Raw genomic sequence first — 25708 nt, 5'->3', positions numbered from 1 at the left:
TCCATGACCTGATCAACCTACGAGTGTGCCGGGGTAGTCCTTGCGTTCCTTTAAATTGTTTTGTAGGATCTTTTGTCGTTTGAGTAAGATGTGCGGTATACGAGGAATAAAGTACGAAATCAGTGCCTTTTTTCCCGCAAGGATGTTTGAACAACTGCCCAAAGTTCTGTGGTTTTTCATGTCACATCCTTGAGACCAAATATTTGTTTTTCACCCTCAAATCGTATGATGGGTTTGGACTTTTTATGTAGATGAGAGGTTCTCCAGCACTTTGATGTGCAACCTGGGGGTGGTTGATTCATTGAGTTCATTTCCAAGAATGGTGGTTTCCTGGCAATGAAATGAGAAGTCATCTTTCTGTCTTTCATGTCTAGGCTAAACTGAGAAATAAATAGAGGATCTAGCTGTAGTTCCATCTACAGGGAAATGGTATGAATGACATGCTAAGTAAGGTACGTAAACTGGCACGGAAGAGCTTGATCAGCCTGTTGATGAGGGAGGCTGCTAGGATTAGCGCCAATCAGGAAGAGGTATGAATCGTGATGTATTTCCTTTTCTCCAGTTCCTTAGACCAGAAATACACAGAAACACACCCATGCATATGAACTTTTGTCATTCCTTCAGAAAAAATCTCTGACTTCTTTGGTTCTGCAGCTTGCATTTCAGAGCCTAGGAGTAATCTATGGAGATTTGGGCGTCCTTTGTATGTTTTCTGCAACTCATCTCCTGATGGAATTGAAGATACAAAGAGTTTAAATGGAGCTCTGTGACTCATTATACACTCACCCCTCTCCTGAAGCACGTCTTAATTGTTTGTGGAGCAAATGATCATGACCAAGGTAACCTGATCCAAACTTGATTACGGTAAAACAAACTTCTCTTTCTACGTGAGAAATGTGTGTTTGATGAATGGTGGATATTCATTGTTCTGCAGATAGCACAAGTTGGCCCGTGCTTATCACCATGAGTGCAACGTTTTCCTTAATCAAGCAGGCTCTTGGACATATATAGCTGTTTTCCATGAGTCAAAGTTGTGCTCGTCAGACAGGTTTTCCAAAGCCAGGTATACATTCCTGGTATTAACTGGGTCCTAATGGTTCTTTGTATTGCTGTGACGGCTGGATTCAGAGAAGAGAACCCAAATTTGGAAATGCATCTGGTAATTATTTAATGTCCACTGTTTTCTGTCTTTCCACATTCAAGTCAACGACACATGTTTCCTTGTCACAACAGGCACAGCAATAGTGATGGTCATGCTGGTAACCACATTCCTTATGACGCAGGCACGGGATCCTTGTCCCGTTAGGGAAGGGCGCCTACTTTTCTCTGTGCGGTTCGAGATCAATCAAAGGTGGTTGGGTCCCTCTTGCAATTGCGGCAGCATTTCTCATCGTCATGTCTGCTTGGCATTACGGTGGAAGTTAAACGCTACCATGACTGATGAAGGTCCCCGACATTAGACTTTGTGTGCAATGAGCTAGAAACTGATAGATACATCTTCAGATTGGAAAGATCAACTTCGGGGATTCACATTTGCAACTTAAAAATCATATTTATTAAAAAAAAACCTTCATTTACAAATATAAAGTCCACCCTACCTCTCATTGATACAAGATCTATAATACACATACTTGGTAATGCAATTGTAACGGTGAGATAAGGTTCCAAGTTTTGTAAGAGAAGAGAAGTTAATTTTATGCATCTCCTTTTAGAAAGATATGCAGAGAGAATTCTTTTAATCACATTCAAGTTTGGGGGGCGGGTGGCACACTGAGGACTGAGAAACCAAAAGCACTTTGTATTAACTTTAGTCACAAGCACCAAAACAGAGTTCGTATTTATTATTGACACAAATAATAACTTTACATATAAACAAATTTTTTTTGTCTTACGAAACACAAATCATATCTCACCCTCTCAATGGGAGCTCCTCCTCCCTTACTCATATACTACACAACGTTTATGGAGTAAAAAAGAAAATACACTATCATATTTCATCGATGAGGGCATCAAAATAAGGGAATCACTGAGAGCCATCACTTACATACTTGGCTCAGCGCCTGATGACCATGTGGTTTTGTCTGGCATGCTGAGGACATGGTACGTAAGCGTCTGGCAATCTCTGTGAATGATGGGCGAACCACAGGGTCGGGAGCCCAGCACTGCTCCATTAGTAACTTCCATTCAGAGTCGCAGTAGCTTGGTACAGGTGGCCTCAATGTGTTGCTAACGATGCCTCCTGCATGGAAGTCAAGTAATCAGACTACACACTACCACTTCTACGTATTCAATTCACCAAGAACAGGGGCAGGAACATGTGTTCAAATACACCACGGACTATAGTTTACAGAGACTTGACACCAGATAAGCTAAATGGATGTGAAATGCACAATGTAGACACTCCTATCAATGTGAGAAATACTTGAATTTAACAGATGAAAGAAATTTTATGAAACATAGAAAATTTGAACATGCAGTTAAATTGAGAAAACAATGGCAAGGGACCCTTCAGCAGAACTTAATATGGAAACAAAAAGAGAGAAGCAGGCCAGCACACAACAATATCATTTCAATATGTGCCCGTCTCACAAAGTAAAAGCACATATAACATAAACGAGAGCAAGCAAAGAGATTTCAGACCTATTATTGCTCCATAATGCATATTGGCATAAGGCTCCTCACCAGTAAGAATCTCCCATAGGACAATGCCGAATGAGAACACATCAACCTGCAAATAACAATATCCAACGTAAGCAATACTTGCATAAAAGACCATTGGTGCTTAGTTTAGGTGGTCTAGGAGGTGGGATTTTAGCGAAGAAACCTACATTTGAGGCTTGCATAAAACCAACTTATGCTCAAAAACCATCCACAACAATGCGAGAAACAAAACCACCAAGAGACAATCCCTTCTATTAAGCATAAGATATTTCCAGCATAAGCTGGACTGCAGTAAAGCTAGATTTGAACTAACATCTAAACAAACTTCACACAACCTCCAAAACATAATTGTTTTACATTACCTTCTCAGAAACCTTACTACTGCTGCCATTCAACAGCTCTGGAGCCATCCATGGAAGAGTTCCCCTCACACCACCAGTAACCAAGGTATTCCTTTTTATCTTTGACAACCCAAAATCACCAACCTGCACAGTCAACATCATTTTTATTGAAACTTTTATTTGAATTGGAAATCAATATCTACCTACCAAACAAGAACAAAGGAATTGGTAATTTGATCAGCCACATGCACCAGAAATTTACAAATTTATATGTAAAAACTATCTCGCAAATTACCTTGCAAATAGGCCGTGCAGGGTCTTTCAAGTTGACAAGCAAGTTGTCACATTTTAAATCAAAATGCACAATGTTCTTTGAATGTAAATATTCCATCCCAAATGCTGCATCCATGGCAATAATGAGCCGCTTACGACGATCAAGTTGCCTGGACAGTTACAAAACTTGTAAAGTGAATACATGATATAACAACAGGAAATTCAATTGAGTGATGAAAGTATTACATCCTAGGGATAATTATAAATAAAAATACGACCTGTCTTTGCTAAGCAAAACATGTCTAAGAGAGCCATTCACCATGAACTCTGTGACAGTGGCTAGTGTTCCTCCAGGTCCATCCTGCACCACGCCATAAAATGCCACAACATTGGGGTGGTGAAGCTTTGAAAGTATTTCAGCTTCACGCCAGAACTCCACAGTCTGAAAAATAGTTAGTGTTGGTTGTTAGAAATGGCATGGGATGAAGTACAAAAGTATCAATCGCCTTGATGATGCACAAAATGCCAAGAAACAACAGGCAAATTAAGCACCAGAAAAAGGAACCATCCAGGCTAACAAAAGCCACATCCCTGCAGTCAGGGATTGACAAAATCCACTTGCTGGTAATTAATCTTGTGCAAAATCACATGTTAGCTAACAACCCCAAGTTTGTGACTGCAAGATTAGCAAGTCTATCTGACTCACTGTATGCTTGGTCATCAAATATCTTGGATGGAAAACTCACCAATCTTTCTTGCTCAGATGAACGACCAGTGAAACAGCTCTTTTTTATCCGCTTGATGGCAACATCAGTTCCCCTCCATTTTCCATGGTAGACAGTCCCAAATGTACCAGAACCCAGTTCCCTCAGCTCTTCCAGATCTTCATTTTTTATGATCTGCCATGGCAATCGAAGAAATTAACCAACATGGAGTTGAAAATAGTGACTAAAAAATCTCAACTACATCAACTGAACAATCTTGCTAAAAGAAGCAGAAATGTAGAACACAGAATAGTTCAATCAACAGCAAGGTGAATAGCATTTTTCACTGATTTCTATTAAATTCACCAGCATAAATTAAGATGAGGAGGTGAAGAGAGAAGCAGATATCACAGTGTCAGAGGTGATGTAATTGGCAGCATGCTGGCTTAGATAAGGTAATAAAGATTTTTTGTAAATGATATCCTATAATCTATGAAGCAATTGGTAGCAGTTGCAGGGGTGCTATTGACAATGATAGTAATGGCTCCTCGTGATTGGATTATAATGCTACTGACGGAAGAAAAACTTCTATTGAAGACTTAAGCATAAGCATATATAAATAAAATCTGGCTAAGCTTCAATACGGCTGGAAATTTTCAAAAAAGAAAATGCAAATGAACATTCATCAACTTTTGCAGTATGAACATATCTGTAGATAACAGAGGATGGAAGAAATACCTGCAATGTACTGATATCAAAATCTCCAAGAGAAAGATCCACAAGAGATATACCAGCATTCTGAATATCCAGTTTCCCACCCTTGAAAATACAAGGAAAAATTAGAAAACAGGGACACATGCAAGCAGTATCTTCACAAGCAGAGGGATATATCAAAATCAACTGGCACTAGTACCTCATACTCTGATTCGGGTACTTTGTTGTTAGGCCCATCTAAGTGTGCACTTTCATCACCCTTCAGCGGAGACTTGTAACCTAAATCCAAGTTGTTAGCAGCAGTAACACCAGTTGACTCCTGCCTGATGTCCTCACCAAAATTGATGTGTGGGTTAAGATGACCTGAGGCAACTGTGCCAGCAGATTTCAAAGGTGGATAACTGTAATCGATAGGAGCCCCACCTTCAACATTTGTAAGCGGAGATGAGAAACCCAGATGGTCCTGATCCATGAGGGAAACATCCTTTCTAACAAACTCATCTTGAGCCAAATTACGAAAGTATGACCAATGCTTAGGTTCATGATTCTCCATGTTTAAGCTCAATCCAGCTCCATCACCAGGAAATGGACTGATACCATAGAGGTTCTGGGACATTCTTACTTTTGAGAATATATCAGACAAAAGATCACGAGGAAAGCGATCGTTGATATCAATAAGTATGTCTCCCTGCTCTGGGGTGCTGACAGGAGCAGCAGGCTGTACATTGGAAGTTGCTCTAATTGGGTTCTCTGCCCACACCAAAGGGTGTTCATGCCCCTTAGTATAATTTCCAGTTTTCTTGTTGTCATCTTTCTCAATTCGCTCAAAATCAGATGGCTTTAAGGAAGGATCTTCAAGGTGCTTAACAGAAGTTCCTTGACTTGCTGTGGGATGATTTAACCCAGCTGCTTCTTCATCAGCAGCACTCTTAACTGTGATTTGTTTCAATTCAGATTTCTGCTTAGTTGATTCACGCCCCTCCTCAGGAATATTGGAGTTGATTTTATCAGAAAAATCTTTGTACTTCTCAAATTGTGGAAGCCCATCCATAACAGTCTGAGGATTTGTAGGCAGTGGATTTGCAGAAGTGACAGACTGATCAGCTTGGGGAGCCAAATTCCCGTCATCAATCTTGTCAACTGATTCTGTGATTGGTTGGGAAGAATCAGAACGTGCTTGAGTCATTAGAAACTGAGACCCAAAAGAATCATCAGACTTTGACAAACGGTTCATTTCTGCTTGCTCCCTGGGGATTCTTTCTGAATGAAAAACCCGTTGAGGAATCACAGAGGGTTCATGGCGGCTAAAGTCATCTGGATCAGCCTCAGAACCACCACCTCCAGATGTAAAGGGCCCACCAGATGCGTAAAAGTGGTCATCTTCAATGTTCTTTCTCCCTTCAGTTACAACTTCAGAGGCCACCATATTCTGCACAGCTTCCTGGGTCTTTTTGAAATTTTTTGTGGGCAACAAAGGTGAGCTAATGTCTGGCACCGAAATGGTAACAGATGCTTCCTCTTCAGAAATATGATTTGGAACAGAACTGTCATATGCATGTGAAGGAACACTGTACTCTTTCTCTGAAATCCGAATTTTTTCAGTTTCATTTATCTTTGGAAGTGAGGTATCTCTTTTCATTTTTGGCTCCTTTGTCGGTGGAGCTTTGTCTAAGGATCGAACTTTTTCAGGTTCATTTATTTTTGAGGCTGAGCTATCTCTTTTTAGTTTCACCTCTTTTACAGATGCTTCTGGATCTTGCACTTGAAAGCCCATATACATTTTCTCATCAGCTAAACCTGCCTGGGGAGCCACATGCCCATGGAATGGCATTAAGACTAAATTTTCTCCAGGCATGACATAGTTAGAGGGTTGGGAACCATAACCGTATTGCAGTGGAGCAGACAAAGGAACATTACTCTTCCCATCTACCTGCGGAGTGGAGGACAGCTGCTGGCTCACTTCACCATGACGCACTTTTGGTTCCGAGTATGGCTGTGAACTGGATGCATAAGTGCTAGATGGACTTGCCAATACCGGTTGAGAAGTTTGGATTGTTGGTGAAGGTGCCTGAGAAGATTGGACAGTTGGTGAAGGTGCATTAGATGTCAAAGCAGCGGTACTAGTAGCAGCTGCTTCAGTCACAGTCCGATCAACCTCCCTTTCAACATTTAAACCAAGTAACTCATCCAAATTGTTCCCTGACGTACTTGCTGCAATTGAGTTTTTTCTTGACCCAAGGTCCATGCCATTCACAGCAACAACATATTGCATCTCAGAATCACCCTCCACACCTCCCAAACCATACTGAGCCTCCTCCAGATCACTACTAGAGGAAAGGAATATCCTGGGTTTCTGCGATCCTCCATCTTCTAGCACATTACATTCCTCCATCATGTTTTGCAGATCCTCATCACAAGATACGGAGACCAATGCATCAAGATCCTCCCCAGGCAATTGGTATTTTATGGTATGGGCTTGGTTGTAAATTGCTAAGGTTTTTTGAACAAGCTCTTGCCAGGAAACATCCCTGCTTATTCGGATGATACGTGTTTCGCCCCCAACATATCTAAGTTTCCCATCACTGGGACGCGGTAAAATTTTACCATCAAAGCTGCAAAGGAACTTCACCTTAGTGGATGGGCTGAAGGAAGCACTTGAAGATGCATACCCTTGATGTCCCCGACTAATATCATTTCTTGAAGAGGATCGAGGTACTGATCGGATGGAATCATAATAGCTTTTGTCTTCATGTACAGAAGGGGTCTTTCTCTCAAACTCCTGGGGACGGGGTTTTTCTACTGTGTTAAGCATAGAGATATCAGAGCCACTTTCAGAACCTGTATGAGAAATTCCCAGAATGCCCTTTAGATCCATATAAACAGGCCCACTGTTAGGATCACCATAAGCACTCTGAATAAAATGCTGCCTGGGATTTACCCTGTCCCGCATAAATTCCAGAGCAAACTCCTCACCTGTCCGAATGGAGTAATTCAGCACTGGTCTAGCTCCCATTGACATATTATAATCCGGAGGTCGGATGTTAGTATTAATATTACTAGATGGATCATGGAAAAATCTTTGATTTGCAGACCCAAGAGTCTCATTTCTAGCATCCACATTATTATATCGTACTTGTTCATAGTTCTTCTGTTGATCCATTATGCCTTTTCCTAGATTTCTCTCCATTTAGCTAAATTTTCCAGGAAAATAAACCAAGGCAATATGCCATGATTATCACACCAGTGTAGTATCAGCACATGCATTCTGCCATAGCCAACAGCAAAGTTTGCTTTCCAAAGACCTTAACCTGAACCTGAAAAATCGAATGGGCATTCACCATTAACAAAAATTAGTTATTCACATAAAGGTCTTTGAGAAAATTGACAACATCCTCCAATAAAACATAACTTCCACCATTTTATACAGAATGTATAGCTATCCCTTTGCCATTAAAAGAGACAAAATTATTGATAATGACACTGACTACAGCAAAAAATACCAGCTAAATATGTCCATGAAAAGAAAGAAACTGCGAAATCAATCTACTTAAAACACAATAACCTCACAAGCAATGATCTATCAACCAATGCATTCTTATAATCATATACATAAATGAAATTAAGCGCAAATCCACCACCTAGAAACAGCAGCAATATTTGTGAAGATAAAACAATATGAAGCTCATTTTTGGGGAGAGAGTGATTCTGCTATCCAAATCATGCGTACCTTTAGCATAAACTCCATAGTTCAAGCTACAACCTAATAAGAGAAATTCATAGCCTTTCTTTTTCCTTTTTCTTCTCTCTTCTTTTAAGTTTTAACCCATTTCAGTAAAGCATTAATGCAACTAGAAAACAGATTTGAAGCTGTAATATACATGTCATAGAATATATACATTTGGGGCTTTTCCTTCTGTTGGGCCAAAGGTAAACAAAGAAGTGAATATACAAAGCACTACATACAGTGCAAATCTAAAACCCTAAACATGAATTCCAAATAACGCTCCAATACAAACATGCAAAGGCAATGGTGCACACCGAACATACCCGAAAAGAGTTTAAATCAATCGCACAAAGCGTGATCTCAAACGAAGACAAAATCAATCTGAATACTAAATCATCCCAATCAAAATAATAAATAAAAATATGTAATAATATTATAAAAATCAAGCTCAAAATCGATTCTAATCACTCCAAAACCACTAATCAAACCCACGAAAAAAATAACACTATATAAATAAGCCCAAAATTCACTATAAATATAAGAAAATTGAGATTTAAAATTGAATCAGAACGAAGCCCATAAACAGATTTAAGGGTTACAATCATTACTTAACCCAACACAAGTAATTAATTAAAAGAAAGAGCGACGGAAATATATTACCTAAAAGGAAAAAGAAGAACAGAGCAGTGAGCAGCAAAGCAAAAGATTATTGACTTTCTCTCTCTACAAATTTCTCATTTTCAGTCCAAAATAGAGAGAAGCCGTCTCCCTTTCTCTCTCCCAACAATTTCCTTTTTTTATTTTATTTATGTATATTATTTTTTAAATAAAATAATGATTTCTTTTCTATTTTTTCTCTCTAGATCTCTTAAATTTTCTCCCTTTTCGGACACCGTAATCATGATTTATTCTCCCTTAAAACGTCGGTATTTTCGACATTTTCTTGAGGGGGTTGCTCTCTCGCGACGCGTGATGTCAGCGCGTATGAATCACGGTACAGTCATTGAACGGTGTTCAGCAAGGTCTCAGGTGCGTGTGGGTCCCGCGCTCGAGGAGACGTTTGTGGGTTGGTGAGACTGAGGATGGACATTTGGACGTGAAGTGGACAGCACGTGTTAAGGCACGTGGCTTTCGAGCTTTATGGCCTAATTCCAGTGGGCCTGCGTTCCTCCCTTGGAAATCCAGTGGGCTAAGGTTTACCACGCTTGTTAGGGAGACTCTCTTCTAGCTACTTCTACTAATTAGGTTTGAGCGTAAATTTTGATTAATTAGGCTTTATTATTCTAATTATTAAAAAAATATTTATATTTTAATATTTTTAATAAAAAATTTTCAAATCAAGTTGAGCCGAGAACTCCAATTTAAAAGATTATATTTAATTGTAGCTAGTTTGATTAGACTTGTAGACTTAGTAGGTAATTTGATCTGTAAATATTTTTACTAATAATTTTAGAATATCGTATTTTTTACATTAAAGATAAAAAAATTATTTAACTTAGGTCAAATCAAATTAAAACTTTTTTATCAATATCTTTTATTTGTAATTATTCAAAATGAGTTTACTATTTGATGGGATCGAGCTTCATGGTCAATGGCATTGCAATCTGGTAATGCAACTAGGATAATTATTTTTGTATAATTTTTTACAATAGAAACAAATCATAATTTACTATCATAATATTTTGTATCTTATCAGTTTATATAATTTCCATAAACGAAATTGTTAAAAAAATATATAATTATTGAGAGTTAAAAGCATCACGATAGTACAACATCGCTTTCGACCATTTTACATCGTCTGTGACCTCAATAGCCATAGCCAGTTGCAATCCATTGTTACATCATCCATGCAAAATCAATTGCTTCCCTACATCAGACGACAAGCCCTTTCATTCATGTTCCTCGAGATGGTCTACTGTTAATGGTGTGTTCAACATGATGTTTGAACAGGCAACGTCAATGATTGAGATGGGAGCAACTGTTTTCGGATACCCAAATGCTTCTTTTTTCCCATCAAGCTGCTAATTATATAGATGCAGGGGAAGTCTTGTGTTTGTCACCTTGTTCCATTTTGCTCTCTACCACCATTTGCCTTTGCAATCGCATCTCATTGGCACCATCCATTTTACATAGCAGAAGAGAGATGATGTTCATGGAACCAGGATGAGAAAACAAACTTGCAATCAAACTATGGTTTTAAGGTTTCGGGTTTAGGATTATGCGAACAGAAAGCATGTCGGAGGAAGTTTAGGAGGGCTTTTGATCGATTATCTTATCATATGCATGTGGCAATCCTGAACTCTTCATCCAAACTTCAGCAGAAAGAAGCCATTCTCTAGTTCAAAACCTGGGAAAGAAGGAATGATGACATTGCTATTTGAAGAAAGAGTTTGAGATAGGGTCACAAATTTAGTAACCTTAGTTGCTTTCCTTGCACGTTCTTCTATTTATTTGGCAATTGATAATACAACATAGAATACAGGCAAATCATTGAATTATGCTTATGTAGCTAAGCCACTATATTAGGAAAGATCTCTCATGCCAAATTTCCTCCATTAATAGTACAAATTTTGAAACATAGATAGTGTATTTTATCTGGTAATTTTCGGTTTTTTTATGTCACTTATGGTACCGTGGAATCATAAATTGATTATAAGTAACAAATATTTATTATATTCATTCGGAATTGTGCGACTTAAAATGAAACTAAAAGTAATTGTGGAAAAAATATAAAATAAGTTTTACAGTTAACTGTTAATACAATTTAAAAGATGTGATTGATGGGAAAACATGGATTAATTATGCAATGAGAAGTTAAACTAAGAAGTAATTATGGCGAGAAATACGAAACAAGATGATCACAAAGAAGCAAGAACGAAAGAAAAGTGAAAAAGGCTGCGAGGAAAAGGGGATTAAAGAAAGAATAAGAGGGTTCCATCAAGGCATGCATCCAAGCAAGCAAAGGCAATGGAGGGAGGCGATTATGAGGAGAGACAGAGAGAGAAAGGGAAAGCGAGTTTCTCCTTGGCTTGGGGAGAAGAGAAAGGAAAATAAAAATAGAAAAAAGAAAAGAGAAGCAATATGGGAGGTGGCGTCTGGTAAGGCCACGTGGCATGGCATCAGTGGTTAGGTAGGAGAGAGATGGAAGGAAAGAAGAGAGAGAGAGAGAGAGGGGAGAGCTAGCTTTCCCTTTCTCTCTCTCATGCGCTGCCATGTCAGAGTGGTAACCCCGTCCCTATGACCCCGGCGAATCCGTATCGTATGCTCTCTTTCTCTCTCTACAAGACCTCAGCCTTTCTCTCTCTATAAACACTCTCTATATCTATAAATCTCTTATTTTAGTTTTTAATTTTTTTGGGTGTTTTTTTTTTCAATTCTCTCTCTCTATATTTATTGATTTTTCTTGTGTCTTCTCTGTCTCTCTCTCTTTCTCGTATCTCTCTCTCCTCTCGCTTTTCTTTGCTTTCTATACCCTAACCCCCCCTCCCCTCTCTCTCGTACTATATCTCTCTATATTCACTACATCTGTCAATCTGTTAGTCTTCATATTATTCCACTTGAGTTTGATTCTTTGATCCACAAGGAAGATTGGTAAGCTTCTTTTCCTATCTGGGTACTGTTTATTTCCTTTTTTTTGCTAAGTTCTTTCTAATTTAGGTACTTTGAGCTGTCTGTTTTGTCTATTCTGATGTTTTGTGGAATGTGCGGTGCTGGTTGATGTTGGAATGTTTGTGTTCATAGTTTGATTGAAATTTGGAGGTTTTTGGAGTGATTTGGGAATTGGGTTTTTGTGAATGAGTTTGTCGATGAAGGTGAGTTTTGTTGAAACGGGGTTTTGGAGTTCAATGTGAGGTGAATGTGTTATGCATGGGTTGAGTTTTGGAAACTGATTATTCAGTTTTGGTTGTTTTTGTGTTAATTTCCATAGTATTTGATGATCAATTGTTTGGTTTACATGTCATCTTATTGCTAGACTAGATAATATCTCTTAGTTGCTGTATTTTCCAAAGCTATTCTAATATACTGCTGGGATTTAGCCTTGCATTTGGTCCCTGTTGCTGATTGAATTGGGAGTTTAGAAATGTGTCAAACCATTGTCAATGCTGTTTTCCTACTTTCATTTTCTTTAATTTTCATCCCATGGTTAATGTCTGGATTAAACCTGCTTTGATGCTACTCCTATCTTATCATGAAATCCGTTGCTGCTTCTGCTTTGTGTAGAATATGGAGTTCGACTGTGGATTGACTATTGTGTTCAATTTTGAGCAAAACCTTAATGGTTTGCTTTGGCATGGACATGGATAGATAATGACTCTTAGTTTAATTAACTTGTTGATCTTGGCACACCAAGTTTGACTTTTTAGAAACCAAATGTGAACACTGAGAATAATGTGAACTTAGATGTTGACTAGTTGATTAGCAGCAACCTGAAGCTGGTTGCTAATCAGAATTGCTATTGACACCCTGTTTTGAAATGAGAATCAGTGAAGTCCGATCTCATGTGTTAATGTTTTGTTAAGTTCAATATGATTTTCTTCCCTCTTTTACTTTGGAAAGCACTCTGTCCCTTTTTCTCTTTGACTTAATAATGTTGATGCCAACAGCTTTAAGTAAGCAAAGCTTTGTGTTCTTATCGAAAATGCTTTCAATGTGTTTATGTGTGTGCTTTACTGTTCTTTGGCTAATGCCATTGTTGCTGATAGTTGCTTTTCTTTCTAAAAACATTTAATGTTGCTGAATGTGTAGGAATTGTACTTTGAGGCTTTTCATTGCCTAAGATTGCGGGTTTGAAGCTTCATTGCTCTGGCAGTGACTCATGACATGCTTTATGTTGTTCATAGCCACGATGTAAGACCTAGAATTAATAAAGATGAAGGATAACGGTTCATCAAGTAGTAAAATGATTAATCGAAACTGGGTTTTGAAGCGCAAGCGAAGAAAGCTTCCTTGTGGACCATCCCTAGCCAATGGTAAAGAAGAGAACTTAGTAGCATCAGAATCTCCAAGGAGTACTTCAGCTAAACGAAGGCTGAAAGGTGAAATAAGCTCCGATCAGTTGTCATCTAAAAAGAAAGGAAATGATGGGGTTAGTTGTCTTGTTCCATCAGTTATTTATTTCCATCATTGCAATTTAGTTCTTTTCTTTTCTTATTTGATATGGTAAGTTATGTTTGTGGATGGTTGAGGTAGCTACACAATCTCTTGATTTTTCTCTTTTTTTTTTTTGTGGAAAATCTCTTGTCAATATGTTTCAATTTTACTCAAGATTTGATTAGTTAAAGTGTTGTCGAATTTAGCTAGGTTTTTATCAACTATCATAATCAATGTGCCAGAAGTTAAATTTTAAATCATGCATGAGTCAATTCAATATCACTTTTTACCCATATTAAGAGTTAAGGTACTCAACATTAGAGCTATTAGTGGAATTGGGTTTTCATCGGTCTTTTCCACCTTGATTTGTGTAGTCCTCTTCTTCTATGCATCAAACCTCAAGTACTTCTAATCGTGATTACAGATTGTGTTTGCAGAAGCATTTCATTTTTTGCACATGTCTACCTCTCCCCTTGTTCTGCTTGAGAAACATGTATACTGTATACTGGAAACTCTAACAGCATCGTTATAGTATCATACTGTATACTAGGTGAGGAGAAAAGTAGTGTATGAAGCTCAAACAAAATCCAAAGGAAGGGTTCTATTTATACGTCCATTTGCAATCTTGTGTCTTGACTGTGTTTTGAGGCATTTGTAAGCTGCTTCTGACATCTGTTCTTTGCAAACTTTTTGTCTCCAGTACTACTATGAATGTGTAATTTGTGATCTTGGTGGCAACTTGTTGTGTTGTGATAGTTGTCCTAGAACTTATCATCTTCAATGCCTTGATCCACCTCTTAAGGTATGCTATCACACCTGACTTGAGATGATCCTCTTCTTCATTTTGTGGCTGTATTAGCTATTAGTTTTTGACTCTTGTCCTACCTTTTATATCTCTTTTCTTTTCTTTACTCTGCCGTGTTATTCATCATTGCAGCGCATTCCAATGGGAAAGTGGCAATGTCCAAAGTGCTGCAAGAAAACTGATCCACTCAAGCCCATTACCCATCTGGATTCAATTTCAAAACGAGCAAGATCAAAAATCATCAAGACAAAAGCTCACACTGGAATAAAGTTACCTGCTACTGAAAAAATGTCCCGAATTTTTGGAACGTCCATTATTGCGAAGAAAAGATCCTCTTCCACCAAAGGAAAATCTGATTTAGCTCAGGGAGTTGATAATTTGAAAAAGGAACCAGAATCCTCGCAAATAGATGAACCTTGTATCCCCAAGCCAAGTCTTACATCCCTTGCTGGTGCTGAGGAAGGTGGTTCATCTTTTGTGAATGTTGAAGATGAAAAGAAGCTTGATGCATCCCCAACAGATTCATCTGCAGAAAGGAAGTTAATTCCTCCTGCTGATGAGGTTTTGTCTCATTCTAAAACCACAAAATCAGAGCAAAATGATGAAGCACCTGAAGGGAAGCATGAATTGTCTTGTGATAATGAGTCTCCCAGAAACAAAATTGTTCTTGCAATTGGTGTAGCCACAAGGAGAGATAGAAAAAGAAAGCAGAAAGTCAATAATGAGGCAAGTCAAAAGAAGCGTAAGAGAGATAAAGGAAAGCATACTATTAGTACTTCCAAAAAAAAATCTAAAGCAAATAATATTGGTCATGGGTCTAGTAAAACTCATCAGAAACAGAAACCTCTTAATCATGGGGTTTCTACATCTTTGTCAAAGGATGATGACGGAAGCAAGAATTTAGATGCCCAGAAAAAAGATGAGGTATGTTAAAATCTTCTAGATTATTTATCATGTTAGTGGGTGGTTGGAGGTTTTTTTTGTTTTATTTTAGATCTCAGATGGGTTTTGGAATGAATAATATGGAGAATGATAAAGTTTCTCTTCAAACAAGGATTTGAAGATATTTAATGTTTTAACCCTCTTGAAGTTTTTTACTTTAATGGATTTGCTTGATGTCCCCTTGTTTTCTGAACTTAACTCTTGCATATGTGATTGGGTGCAAATATTGGTCAAAAAAGGAAGTCAGAAATATTTTTTTGGGGGATATTAGCTAGCTAATAAGTTGCTTTGTCTTATATCATGTTGGGCCAATTGTTGCATATATAACTAGAAATTACAGCAGATCTTACATAAGAGACATAGGGTCTGTAATTTTTCATTCCAAATGGTGCCAGGCGCAAGCACATTTTTTATGCTTTTTCATCGTTATCAATTAGGAGTCCCCCTGGCTGAGATTCTTCCCCTCCAAATTTGCACTACTTTCTTTAATTGCTACTTGTTTTCAGTTCTCCTGCATGCTTAGTTTTATCATTCTATATGAGAATGTGAAAAGAAAACTTCATTAATCTTTTAGCTGAGAGTTTTTCCCTCTGGGTGTGTTTTCCCATGTGGCATACAAATTCAAATTTAAGATGGGTGGCTTATTTTTTGAACTTTTGAAATGGTGATCTTAAAATTTTATACAGTTATAAAATTTGGTTCCTGCATTATTTGCACTAGTTTAGAGTTAAATATATGCTATTTTTTTATACAAGTTGTCTTTCTCTATCTTTCATTTTTTGTCTTCTAAGCATCACATGTGTCACGTTTTGACTAGGAATGTGTAATAGAAATTGTCTGATGATTTTATATTTGTGTTCAAGTTTTTTTGGGTCTACATCAGCGCTGTAAATTCCTTATATCCTGCTGTCTGATATTATAATTGGCCTATTGATGTATAAATTTAGATCTACAGCTTAGGATGGGTCTCATGGATCAGTTGGATCTGGGTGAATATGGACTTGTTTTTTACCGAAATGATTTATAGCTAACACTCTGATTTTGTTAGACATTTAAGTGTGATGTCCTGTAGTCGATGTCTTGAATATGTACACCTCAATGGACCAATATGTGATTTAATACATAAATATCATTGTTGTCTTCATATTTCAATGTTCTTTGCTGATGTCATCAAATCATTGTGACTACTCTTGGAATTCTTTCTGTTGATTGCTTAAATACTTGCTATTTCTTGATCAGAAGCTTCCTGAGGAGGTAACACACCAGTCAGATGAGTCAGATAAAGGGACTCTGGATGCCTCACTGATTCATGAAGACAGTGTTCCTGCTGAAGTTCAGCAGGTAAGTCAACTTCTTTTACATGGCTATATCAAAGATCATTGTTTCTGCCTTGAATAAAGATTCTTTACTTTTATGGTTAATGAATAGCATTTTTTCCCATATTTTGTACTTATTTGCTTCGCAGGTTGATCGAGTTTTAGGATGTCGGGTTCAAGGTGATAATGCTAGTGTTTTGCATCACGCATCTGTAGCAGTTTCAGAAGACATGCATTCTGATGATTTGCTAATTGTAGAAAATCAAAACAAGCTTTCAGAGGAGAATTCTGTTTGTGATATTGATTCTGATATAGCAGCTGCTGAAAATCTTGCTGAAGGTTGTTCTAATACTTTGAAAAGTTCTGATAAAGAAGAAAGCATAAAGAATGAAGTAAGAGTGGATAAAATACATGTATATAGAAGGTCTGTCACTAAAAAATGCAAGGGGGGGAATTCCATGGATTTATTGAGCAAAGATGCCAAGGATTCTGATTGTGCAATCTTAAATGGTAAGGATCCAGATGAATCTGCAGTAATTGTAGAAGATTCAAGAAAAAGAAATGAAAAACTGGTAGTAGAGGAGGTGGATGCTGATGTTATTTTGAGAAGTCATGATACCAGTGAAGTTCCAAAAATTTGTGAAACACCCACAAGGATAAAAGAGATGGATGTAGAAATGAAAATGAGTAGCAGTGCTGAAAATAAAGTTGAGGAACCAGCTGGGACTCAATCTGCATTTTCTAATGGGGAGACAGTGTCTTATGAATTTTTTGTTAAATGGGTGGGGAAATCACATATTCATAATAGTTGGATTTCTGAATCGCAGCTGAAAGCTCTGGCAAAGAGAAAACTAGAAAATTACAAGGCCAAGTATGGAACATCTGTGATAAATATCTGTGAGGAAAAGTGGAAGAAGCCTCAGCGAGTTATCTCTCTCCGTGTTTCAAATGATGGTATGAAGGAAGCTTTTGTGAAGTGGACTGGTCTTCCATATGATGAGTGCACTTGGGAAAGATTAGAAGAACCTGTTGTTCAACAATCTTCTCATCTGATTGATCTGTTTGATCAGTTTGAACGCCAAACATTGGAAAAAGATGCTGCTAAGGATGAATCTAGGGGAAAGGGGGACCAGCAGCATGATATTGTTAACTTGGCAGAGCAACCTAAAGAACTGAAGGGAGGCTCACTGTTTCCCCATCAGCTTGAAGCTCTCAATTGGTTGCGTAAATGCTGGCATAAATCCAAAAATGTTATATTGGCTGATGAGATGGGGCTTGGGAAAACTGTGTCTGCTGTGGCCTTTCTTTCATCACTTTATTTTGAGTTTAAAGCCACTCTGCCTTGTTTAGTGCTGGTTCCACTTTCTACAATGCCTAACTGGCTTGCTGAGTTTGCATTATGGGCTCCTGACTTAAATGTTGTGGAGTATCATGGTTGTGCAAAAGCTAGAGCCATCATTCGCCAGTATGAATGGCATGCTAGTGATCCAAATGAATTGAATAAGAGAACAGCTTCTTACAAATTTAATGTTCTTTTGACTACTTATGAAATGATTCTTGCGGACTCCTCTCATTTGCGTGGAGTTCCTTGGGAAGTTCTTGTGGTTGATGAGGGTCATCGTTTGAAAAATTCAGGCAGTAAGCTGTTTAGCTTGCTCAACACATTCTCTTTCCAACATCGTGTTTTGTTGACTGGAACTCCACTTCAGAATAACATTGGTGAGATGTATAACTTACTTAATTTCTTGCAGCCAGCTTCCTTCCCTTCTTTATCTTCATTTGAGGAGAAGTTTAATGATCTTACAACTGCGGAAAAGGTTGAGGAACTGAAGAAACTTGTTGCTCCTCATATGCTTCGAAGGCTTAAAAGGGACGCCATGCAAAATATTCCCCCTAAAACTGAACGAATGGTTCCTGTTGAGTTGTCATCCATTCAAGCTGAATACTACCGTGCAATGCTAACTAAGAACTATCAGATATTACGGAATATTGGGAAAGGAGTTGCACAGCAGTCAATGTTAAACATCGTGATGCAACTGAGAAAGGTTTGTAATCATCCATATCTCATACCAGGTACTGAGCCTGAGTCTGGATCAATGGAGTTTCTTCATGAAATGCGTATAAAAGCTTCTGCCAAGTTGACTCTGTTGCATTCCATGCTTAAAGTGTTATATAGGGAAGGCCATAGAGTTCTTATTTTTTCACAAATGACTAAGCTTCTTGATATCCTTGAGGATTATTTGACCATAGAATTTGGCCCTAAAACATATGAGAGAGTTGATGGTTCTGTTTCAGTGGCTGATCGTCAAACAGCGATAGCGAGGTTTAACCAAGACAAAAGTCGATTTGTCTTCTTGTTGTCAACACGTTCTTGTGGCCTTGGTATCAATTTGGCAACAGCTGACACTGTTATAATCTATGATTCTGATTTCAATCCACATGCTGACATCCAAGCTATGAATCGGGCACATCGAATTGGACAATCAAACAGACTTTTAGTATACAGGCTTGTAGTTCGTGCCAGTGTAGAAGAGCGCATCTTGCAGCTTGCTAAAAAGAAACTAATGCTTGATCAGCTGTTTGTTAACAAGTCTGGATCTCAAAAGGAAGTGGAAGATATTCTGCGATGGGGAACAGAAGAACTCTTCAATGATTCTTCAAGTGGGAAAGACACAGGTGAAGGTAATAGTAATAAAGAAGAAGTGTTAATGGATATGGAACATAAGCAGCGGAAGAGGGGTGGTGGTCTTGGAGATGTGTACAAGGACAAATGTACAGATGGTGGCACCAAGATTGTGTGGGATGAAAATGCAATTTTAAAACTGCTTGATCGTTCAAACCTGCAGTCTGGATCAACTGATATTGTTGAGACGGATTTGGAGAATGATATGCTTGGCTCAGTAAAGGTGAGTTGTTATGCTCATATTATGTTGAATTATGTGGTTTTGATGTTAATACAATCATCGGTTAGCATATGGAAGGACATATTGTACTGGTCTTTTCACACAGGACTGATACAAACTGATGCATTTGTTTCATCAAATCGTTGGAGCTACTGTTTTTGTTGCATCCATGTTTGCTTTTTGCAATAAACGTGTCCTACACAATTGAAATTTTCTTCAAATTGAGCTTAAAATACTAGGTTTAGTTGGTCAAACTTGGGCTCAAGGGTGTACCTTAAATGTTGGGAACTATACGTGCTTATAAATATTTAGAACTGCTTCAGCAGGCTTTAGACCACATTATAGCTATAGGTTGTAAAACCAACTGATTACATTCTAGGAGCATTTTGATGTATGGAGGCTTGCATTTTATTACCAACCATCAGAGCCTGTTGTAGAGGATACTGTATCTGTTTATCTTTAAAATGTTGTTTCGTAGAGAATTCATGCTTGTTTGAGAGAATTTTTTATCGTTAAAATTGATAGTTTTTTCTCTGTATTTGCCCCCATTTGTGGGGTCTTAAAATTAGCTGCTCATAAGAGAATTGTTCTTCAATAATTCTCATAGTTTTTAATATTTTCTCAGACTCATTTTATCTTTATCGCTGGTTGCATTTCTGGTCTGATATCTAATTCTATGGAAAGCAGGAGAATATTTGTTGTTTGTTATTATCAAACATTTTCTCATTTTCTTCATGTGCAGTCTGTGGAATGGAATGATGAAACAACAGATGAAGCAGGGGGAGGTGAATCACCTCCAGCTGTTGCTGATGATACTTCTGTGCAGAGTTCTGAGAAGAAAGAAGATAATGTGGTAAATAATACTGAAGAAAACGAATGGGACAAACTTTTGCGTGTGAGGTGAAAATTTTTTTTTCCCTGTTATTTCTCTTTGAAAAAATCATTGAATTAATGGTTCCTTATATTTAAATGCGCAGGATGATCTAATTTTTTGGTGCACTGGAAAAATCCATTAGAGTAGTTAAGAAAATGATGAAATTTATGCATTGACTAGTGTCATGGAATGAGGTCAATAGCAAGGAATATGAGTTATGAGGATTTCCAAGCATATTACCAGGGTGTCAAACTTGAGAATATTTTCTTTTTCTTGTTCATTAAATTATAGAAATGGCCTTGTTGTTAAATTATAAGACACAACCCTTGGCTTTTGTCCCAAAACGTAAGTCAGTGTAGGGATGGCTTTCTTTGCCTGCACGGACCTAGAGGTTGGCCATTGGCAGGTTTAGACTGCCTTATGCTGTACAAGAACAGGCTATAGATGGTTTCAACTATATAGAGACTTGTTTTATTTATGTTGGGGTTAGGAAGTAGGCTATAAATACCTATTTTATTTCATCTTCTAGTAGTTTTGGATTATTGGGCTCTTTTATGATTGAGATATTGAGAATTGAGATTTAAGGTTTTGGGCAATCAAAATTTCAGATTATATATTGAGCTTTTCTGTAGTTCTTGATAGTTTCTTTGGCATTTTGGGTGCTACTTCACTGCCTTTAAATTTCTAAATATAGCATGGTCCACAATTCAGAACTGGCTGTTGTTTTTGAATGAAATAAAACTTACTTGATAAATGAATGATTGTGGTAAGTGCTGTTCAGACACAATGAACGCTATTCTGTAGAATAAGTGTCGAAATAGAATAATAAGTAGAAATCAACTTATTTTCAGTGCGAGAATAACACCTCTTACATCTCCTTATAACTTTAAAGGCAATTCATTTCTTAGGAGAACAATCAATGCATCTGTGAACATTAAAAGCAATTGACCTTTTGGGAAATGAAACAAGAATAAAACTAGTCATCATTATAGTGTGCCTTATGGTATTATGTCACTAACTTGAGTACCCACTTTGGTAGTTTGAATTTATTTTTTGGAGTGCTTGTATTTAACTTTCTTGCTTGATTTACTGGGTAACAGGTGGGAGAAATATCAAAGTGAGGAGGAAGCAGCCCTTGGTAGAGGGAAGCGACAGAGGAAAGCCGTCTCTTATAGGGAGGCATATGCTCCACATCCTAATGAAACGATGAGTGAGGTACTTCACTTTGCTTTCTAATTAAAATGCATTCCCCCTCCCCCCCTCTTTTAACATGGCTGCCTGTGACATGACATACGATTTAGACTTAGTAATCAACAGTTAGCATTTAGTATTATTTGTTTTATTTTTCTCACTATTTTTCCTTCATGTCTGTTTCAATGTCTTAATTTGGAGAGAAAAAAAAATTCATTCCAACAATATATTTTCTTTGCCTGTTCAAAGTTAGTTTTGATTTACATGATGCCTTTCTTTCCTCCTCTAGCTGTCATATGCCATCTTGTCAGTTTTTTAAAAATGGTGACCAATGATAACTTTCATACATTTCATTCTTAATATCTCTCATAATGGCTAACTAGGATGGAGTAAAATTGACATTTTAGTCAGAACTGAAGTTCCTCTTCTCCCTCCCCTCTTTCTTTTACTCCAATTACTTCAAATCTTTTATCCATTTCTGTCTTTAGCATTTCCCTCTTCTAACTATTCTCTTCTGCTTGTGCCAACAATTTCTTTGTGAGGTAAACTGAGATCCCTTCATTTAATTGGACTACTCAAATATAGAACCTTTGAGAAAAGACTGGCTTTTCATATATCTCCGTCATAAATATGTAAAACTTCTTTAAATCATATGGACATACTTTAATGATTCCACATGCACATGCGAATGCTTGCATAGTTGCCTGTAAGTAAGCTACATTAGTTCTTGTACTACTTATTCATGGTGTTTGCAACTTGTTATTTTGTCAAAATGCAGAGTGGTGGTGAAGAAGAAAGAGAACCAGAAGCAGAGCCAGAGCGGGAATATACACCAGCTGGACGAGCTCTTAAAGCAAAGTAGTACGTTCAGATTCTTTCTGAGAATTTCACTTTTCAAATGCCAGGAAAATAGTATTTTTAAAATTCCAATTTTTAAATGCAATGTTAGCTGATTGATTGTTAAAACAGGTAATGAATCTCTATAATGAACTTGTTGGGCCAAACATTTAAATTTGCAGAAGAATTGATACATACTCTCCTTGTTGAAATCTTTGAATAATTTGGCAGCCATCCCTACACTCTATCTTTTACTTTCAGAGATACAATTTGGGTTAACTTTGTTAAGCAAATGAGTAGGATAGGATTCTTAAATATTTGACATCTTCGATGCGTTAATTTACTTTATAATCCTTTTTGGACAGTACTAAACTCCGTGCTCGACAAAAAGAACGGCTGGCTAGGAGGAATGCAATTGAAGAGTTTCGTTCGAGTGAGGGATTTCCTAGACTTGAGTTAGTACCTCAGTGTCCTTCCATGAATGAGAGAGATGGGGATCATGTAAACCAATCAGCTCAACAGACAGTTAAAGAAAAGTGTTCAGTAATTGACTTGGAGGATAACAAACTTGCTCAATCATCAGATGAACCAAAGAGCAAGGCTGATTCAATTTTAAGGCTTGGGAGGCTATCAAAACATAAAATAAGTGGTCAGTTGGATCTTTCTATTAATCCTCTTCATCAGTCTTCCCCTGACATAATCCTTCCAAGTAACAATCATCAGGGCATAAGCTATACCAGCTCGCTATCAACCAACAACTTGTTGCCAGTTCTTGGGCTCTGTGCCCCCAATGCTAATCAATTAGACTCGTATCATAGAAACTTCTCAAGATCAAATGGCAGGCAAAGCAGGCCAGGAACTGGACCAGAGTTTCCATTCAGTTTAGCTCCGTCTACTGGACCTTCAGCTGAGAAAGAAGCTAAAGGTCAAGAGACTACCCTGGACAAATTTAGATTGCAAGATGTATCACCAGAAGTTTTACAACAGCGTCTTAGAAATAGCAATCAAGATAGTTGGCTTCCATTTAGTCTGGTAACTCTATTTCTCTCCATTTTGGTTTGTTTAGTTGTCAAAAGCAAAACCTTCTTTCCATGTAAATATATGATGACAATACTTATTTCTTTGCAGTATCCTCCCGCCGTTCCACAAGGAAAAGGTTCTGATCGATTAGAAAGCTCTGGTGCTAGTTTTGCTGATTTTCAGGAAAAGATGTCATTGCCTAATTTACCTTTTGATGAGAAATTGCTGCCCAGATTCCCCCTTCCTACCAAAAGCGTGAACATGTCACATCATGACCTATTGCCTAGCTTATCCTTAGGGAGTAGGCATGATGCTGTAAATGAGTCCATGCAAGACCTTCAGGCAATGCCACTGCTGTCCAGTTTGAAATTCCCTCCACAAGATGTTCCTAGGTATAATCAACAAGAGAGGGACATGCCTCCAACATTGGGTTTGGGTCAGTTGCCGTCCATTTCTTCTTTTCCTGAAAACCATAGGAGGGTGCTTGAAAATATTATGATGAGAACTGGATCTGGTTCAGGGAACTTGTATAAAAAGAAATCAAAGGTAGAGGGCTGGTCAGAGGATGAACTTGATTTTCTCTGGATTGGTGTTCGTAGGCATGGACGAGGGAATTGGGAGGCCATGCTTAGAGACCCCAGGCTAAAGTTTTCAAAGTATAAAACTTCAGAAGAATTGGCAAATAGGTGGGAGGAGGAACAACTCAAGATTTTGGATGGGCCAGCTTTCCCAGTTCCAAAATTCACCAAGCCAACAAAAACTACCAAATCTTCTTCCTTGTTTCCGAGCATTCCTGATGGAATGATGACACGGGCATTGCAGGGAAGTAGATTTGTTGCACCATCAAAATTTCAATCCCACCTGACAGATATGAAATTGGGTTTTGGTGATCTAGCTTCCAGCCTGTCTCATTTTGAGCCAGCAGAGCAACTTGGTTTGCAAAATGATCATTTTCCTCCTATTCCAACATGGAATCCTGACAAATTTCGTGCAAACTTTTCTGGAGATTCAATTGCTGGACCCTCTGATAGGCCAGGCCCTTCTTCAAATGTACCTAGTGAGAAACCCTTTTTTCTCAACTCTTTTGGAGCCAGCAACTTGGGTTCAAGTCTGAATTGCTCCAGTAGCTATGATTTACACAGGAAGGAGGATGATTATGGTTCAATGAAGTATGGGAAGCTGCCTAGTCTTCTTGATAGATCGCTTCATATTTTACGTGATTCACACAATAATGGTGGAAGTGGTGAATCTGCCAGCTCTGGATTGCTCCCCGATCCAAATAAAGTGCTGAATCCTTCCCATTCAAAGGGAAAAGAAGTAGTTGGAAATAATTCTTCCAATAACAAGTTACCTCATTGGCTTCGGGAAGCTGTTAACACTGCTGCCAAACCACCAGATCCTGATCTACCACCCACTGTGTCAGCAATCGCTCAGTCAGTTCGTGTACTGTATGGAGAAGATAAGTCAACCATTCCCCCGTTTGTGGTACCTGGGCCCCCTCCTTCCCAACCAAAGGATCCTAGGCGAGGTCTAAAGAAGAAAAAGAAGCGGAAGTCACATATGTTCAGGCAGGTCCTACCAGATGCAGCTGGAAGTAGCAGCCTCCCTCCAGCATGCACAATTCCATTAGCCCCGCCATTTCAACTGCATCCACAATCAATAACTGGAACTGCAGGTCTTCCTTGGATTGAATCTGATCTGAACCTGCCTCCTCTTAACTTAAATATGATGAATCCCTCATCTTCATCAGCATACCTAATTCCACCAAAGAAATCAAGCATGGGTTTATCCCCTTCCCCTGAAGTGCTACAACTGGTAGCGTCTTGTGTTGCTCCAGGTCCGCACATGTCATCATCTTCTGCCATGACAAATTCAAGTTTACTTGATAGCAAGCTTCCATTGCCAAAATCTGTTAATGAAGTCGGATATCCAGATTCACAAGGTGTGTCTGACAAAAGAATGGCTAAGCAGAGCTCTCCTATTGATGTACAGGATCAGCCACCAGAGGAGAGACGAGATGAGCATGATAGTGGGGATTCTAGCAAGACTCAGTCTGATCCTTCTCGGCCTGAACAGCCTGATGTAGAGGAAATATCATCAGAAGGCACTGTGTCAGATCATCCTGTGAGTGACCATGAACCATAGCTGTTATACAGGAGTAAACAGTGAAAATAATTATTCTTTGATGTGCTCGAATTTTTGTAGGCGTGATGCAGTGAGTGATTAACTAGAGTATATAGGATCACTTAGGACATCTCTAGTGTAAAGTTTCTGTAAGAGGAAATGAAATATATAGTGTTGCATGCTTGCAA

At 38.2% G+C, this 25708-nt stretch overlaps 2 protein-coding genes and 1 long non-coding RNA gene across 5 annotated transcripts; 2 read left to right on the top strand and 1 right to left on the bottom strand.

Annotated features, from left to right (window-relative positions):
• The first annotated feature begins 72 nt into the window (after window positions 1-72).
• Window positions 73-2204, top strand: LOC148763883 (uncharacterized). Its single transcript, XR_016024641.1, has 4 exons — window positions 73-530; window positions 655-839; window positions 935-1159; window positions 1234-2204. It is a non-coding gene; the product is annotated as an uncharacterized LOC148763883 (long non-coding RNA).
• LOC18607035 (kinase superfamily with octicosapeptide/Phox/Bem1p domain-containing protein) lies at window positions 1817-9284 on the bottom strand. Its single transcript, XM_007040991.3, has 9 exons — window positions 9078-9284; window positions 4893-8007; window positions 4718-4798; window positions 4022-4174; window positions 3554-3717; window positions 3298-3445; window positions 3024-3146; window positions 2641-2728; window positions 1817-2239 (listed from the first exon to the last, which is right to left on the bottom strand). The coding sequence occupies exons 2-9, from the start codon at window positions 7878-7880 to the stop codon at window positions 2037-2039; spliced, it is 3948 nt and encodes a 1315-aa protein (XP_007041053.3). The 5' UTR covers window positions 7881-8007; window positions 9078-9284; the 3' UTR covers window positions 1817-2036.
• A 1973-nt stretch (window positions 9285-11257) lies between these two features.
• CHR4 (chromatin remodeling 4) lies at window positions 11258-25708 on the top strand. Of its 3 annotated transcripts, none has more exons than XM_088803346.1 (11): window positions 11258-11676; window positions 13164-13503; window positions 14209-14310; window positions 14446-15237; window positions 16495-16596; window positions 16721-19477; window positions 20217-20374; window positions 21449-21563; window positions 22318-22400; window positions 22742-23408; window positions 23505-25708. In XM_088803346.1, exons 2-11 carry the CDS (start codon window positions 13288-13290, stop codon window positions 25539-25541), a joined length of 7029 nt encoding a protein of 2342 aa, XP_088659472.1. In that variant the 5' UTR covers window positions 11258-11676; window positions 13164-13287; the 3' UTR covers window positions 25542-25708. The 3 variants fall into 3 exon arrangements, with proteins under 3 accessions (XP_088659472.1, XP_017971153.2, XP_007041050.3); XM_018115664.2 differs by having other exon boundaries at window positions 11258-12008; window positions 16498-16596; XM_007040988.3 differs by having other exon boundaries at window positions 11258-12008.

This window comes from Theobroma cacao, chromosome 2 (genome assembly GCF_053813885.1).
Source record: "Theobroma cacao isolate CCN51 chromosome 2, ASM5381388v1, whole genome shotgun sequence".
Lineage (NCBI taxonomy): Eukaryota > Viridiplantae > Streptophyta > Magnoliopsida > Malvales > Malvaceae > Theobroma > Theobroma cacao.
The sequence above is the reverse complement of the archived record's forward strand: the minus strand, read 5'-3'. Positions and strand labels throughout refer to the sequence as shown.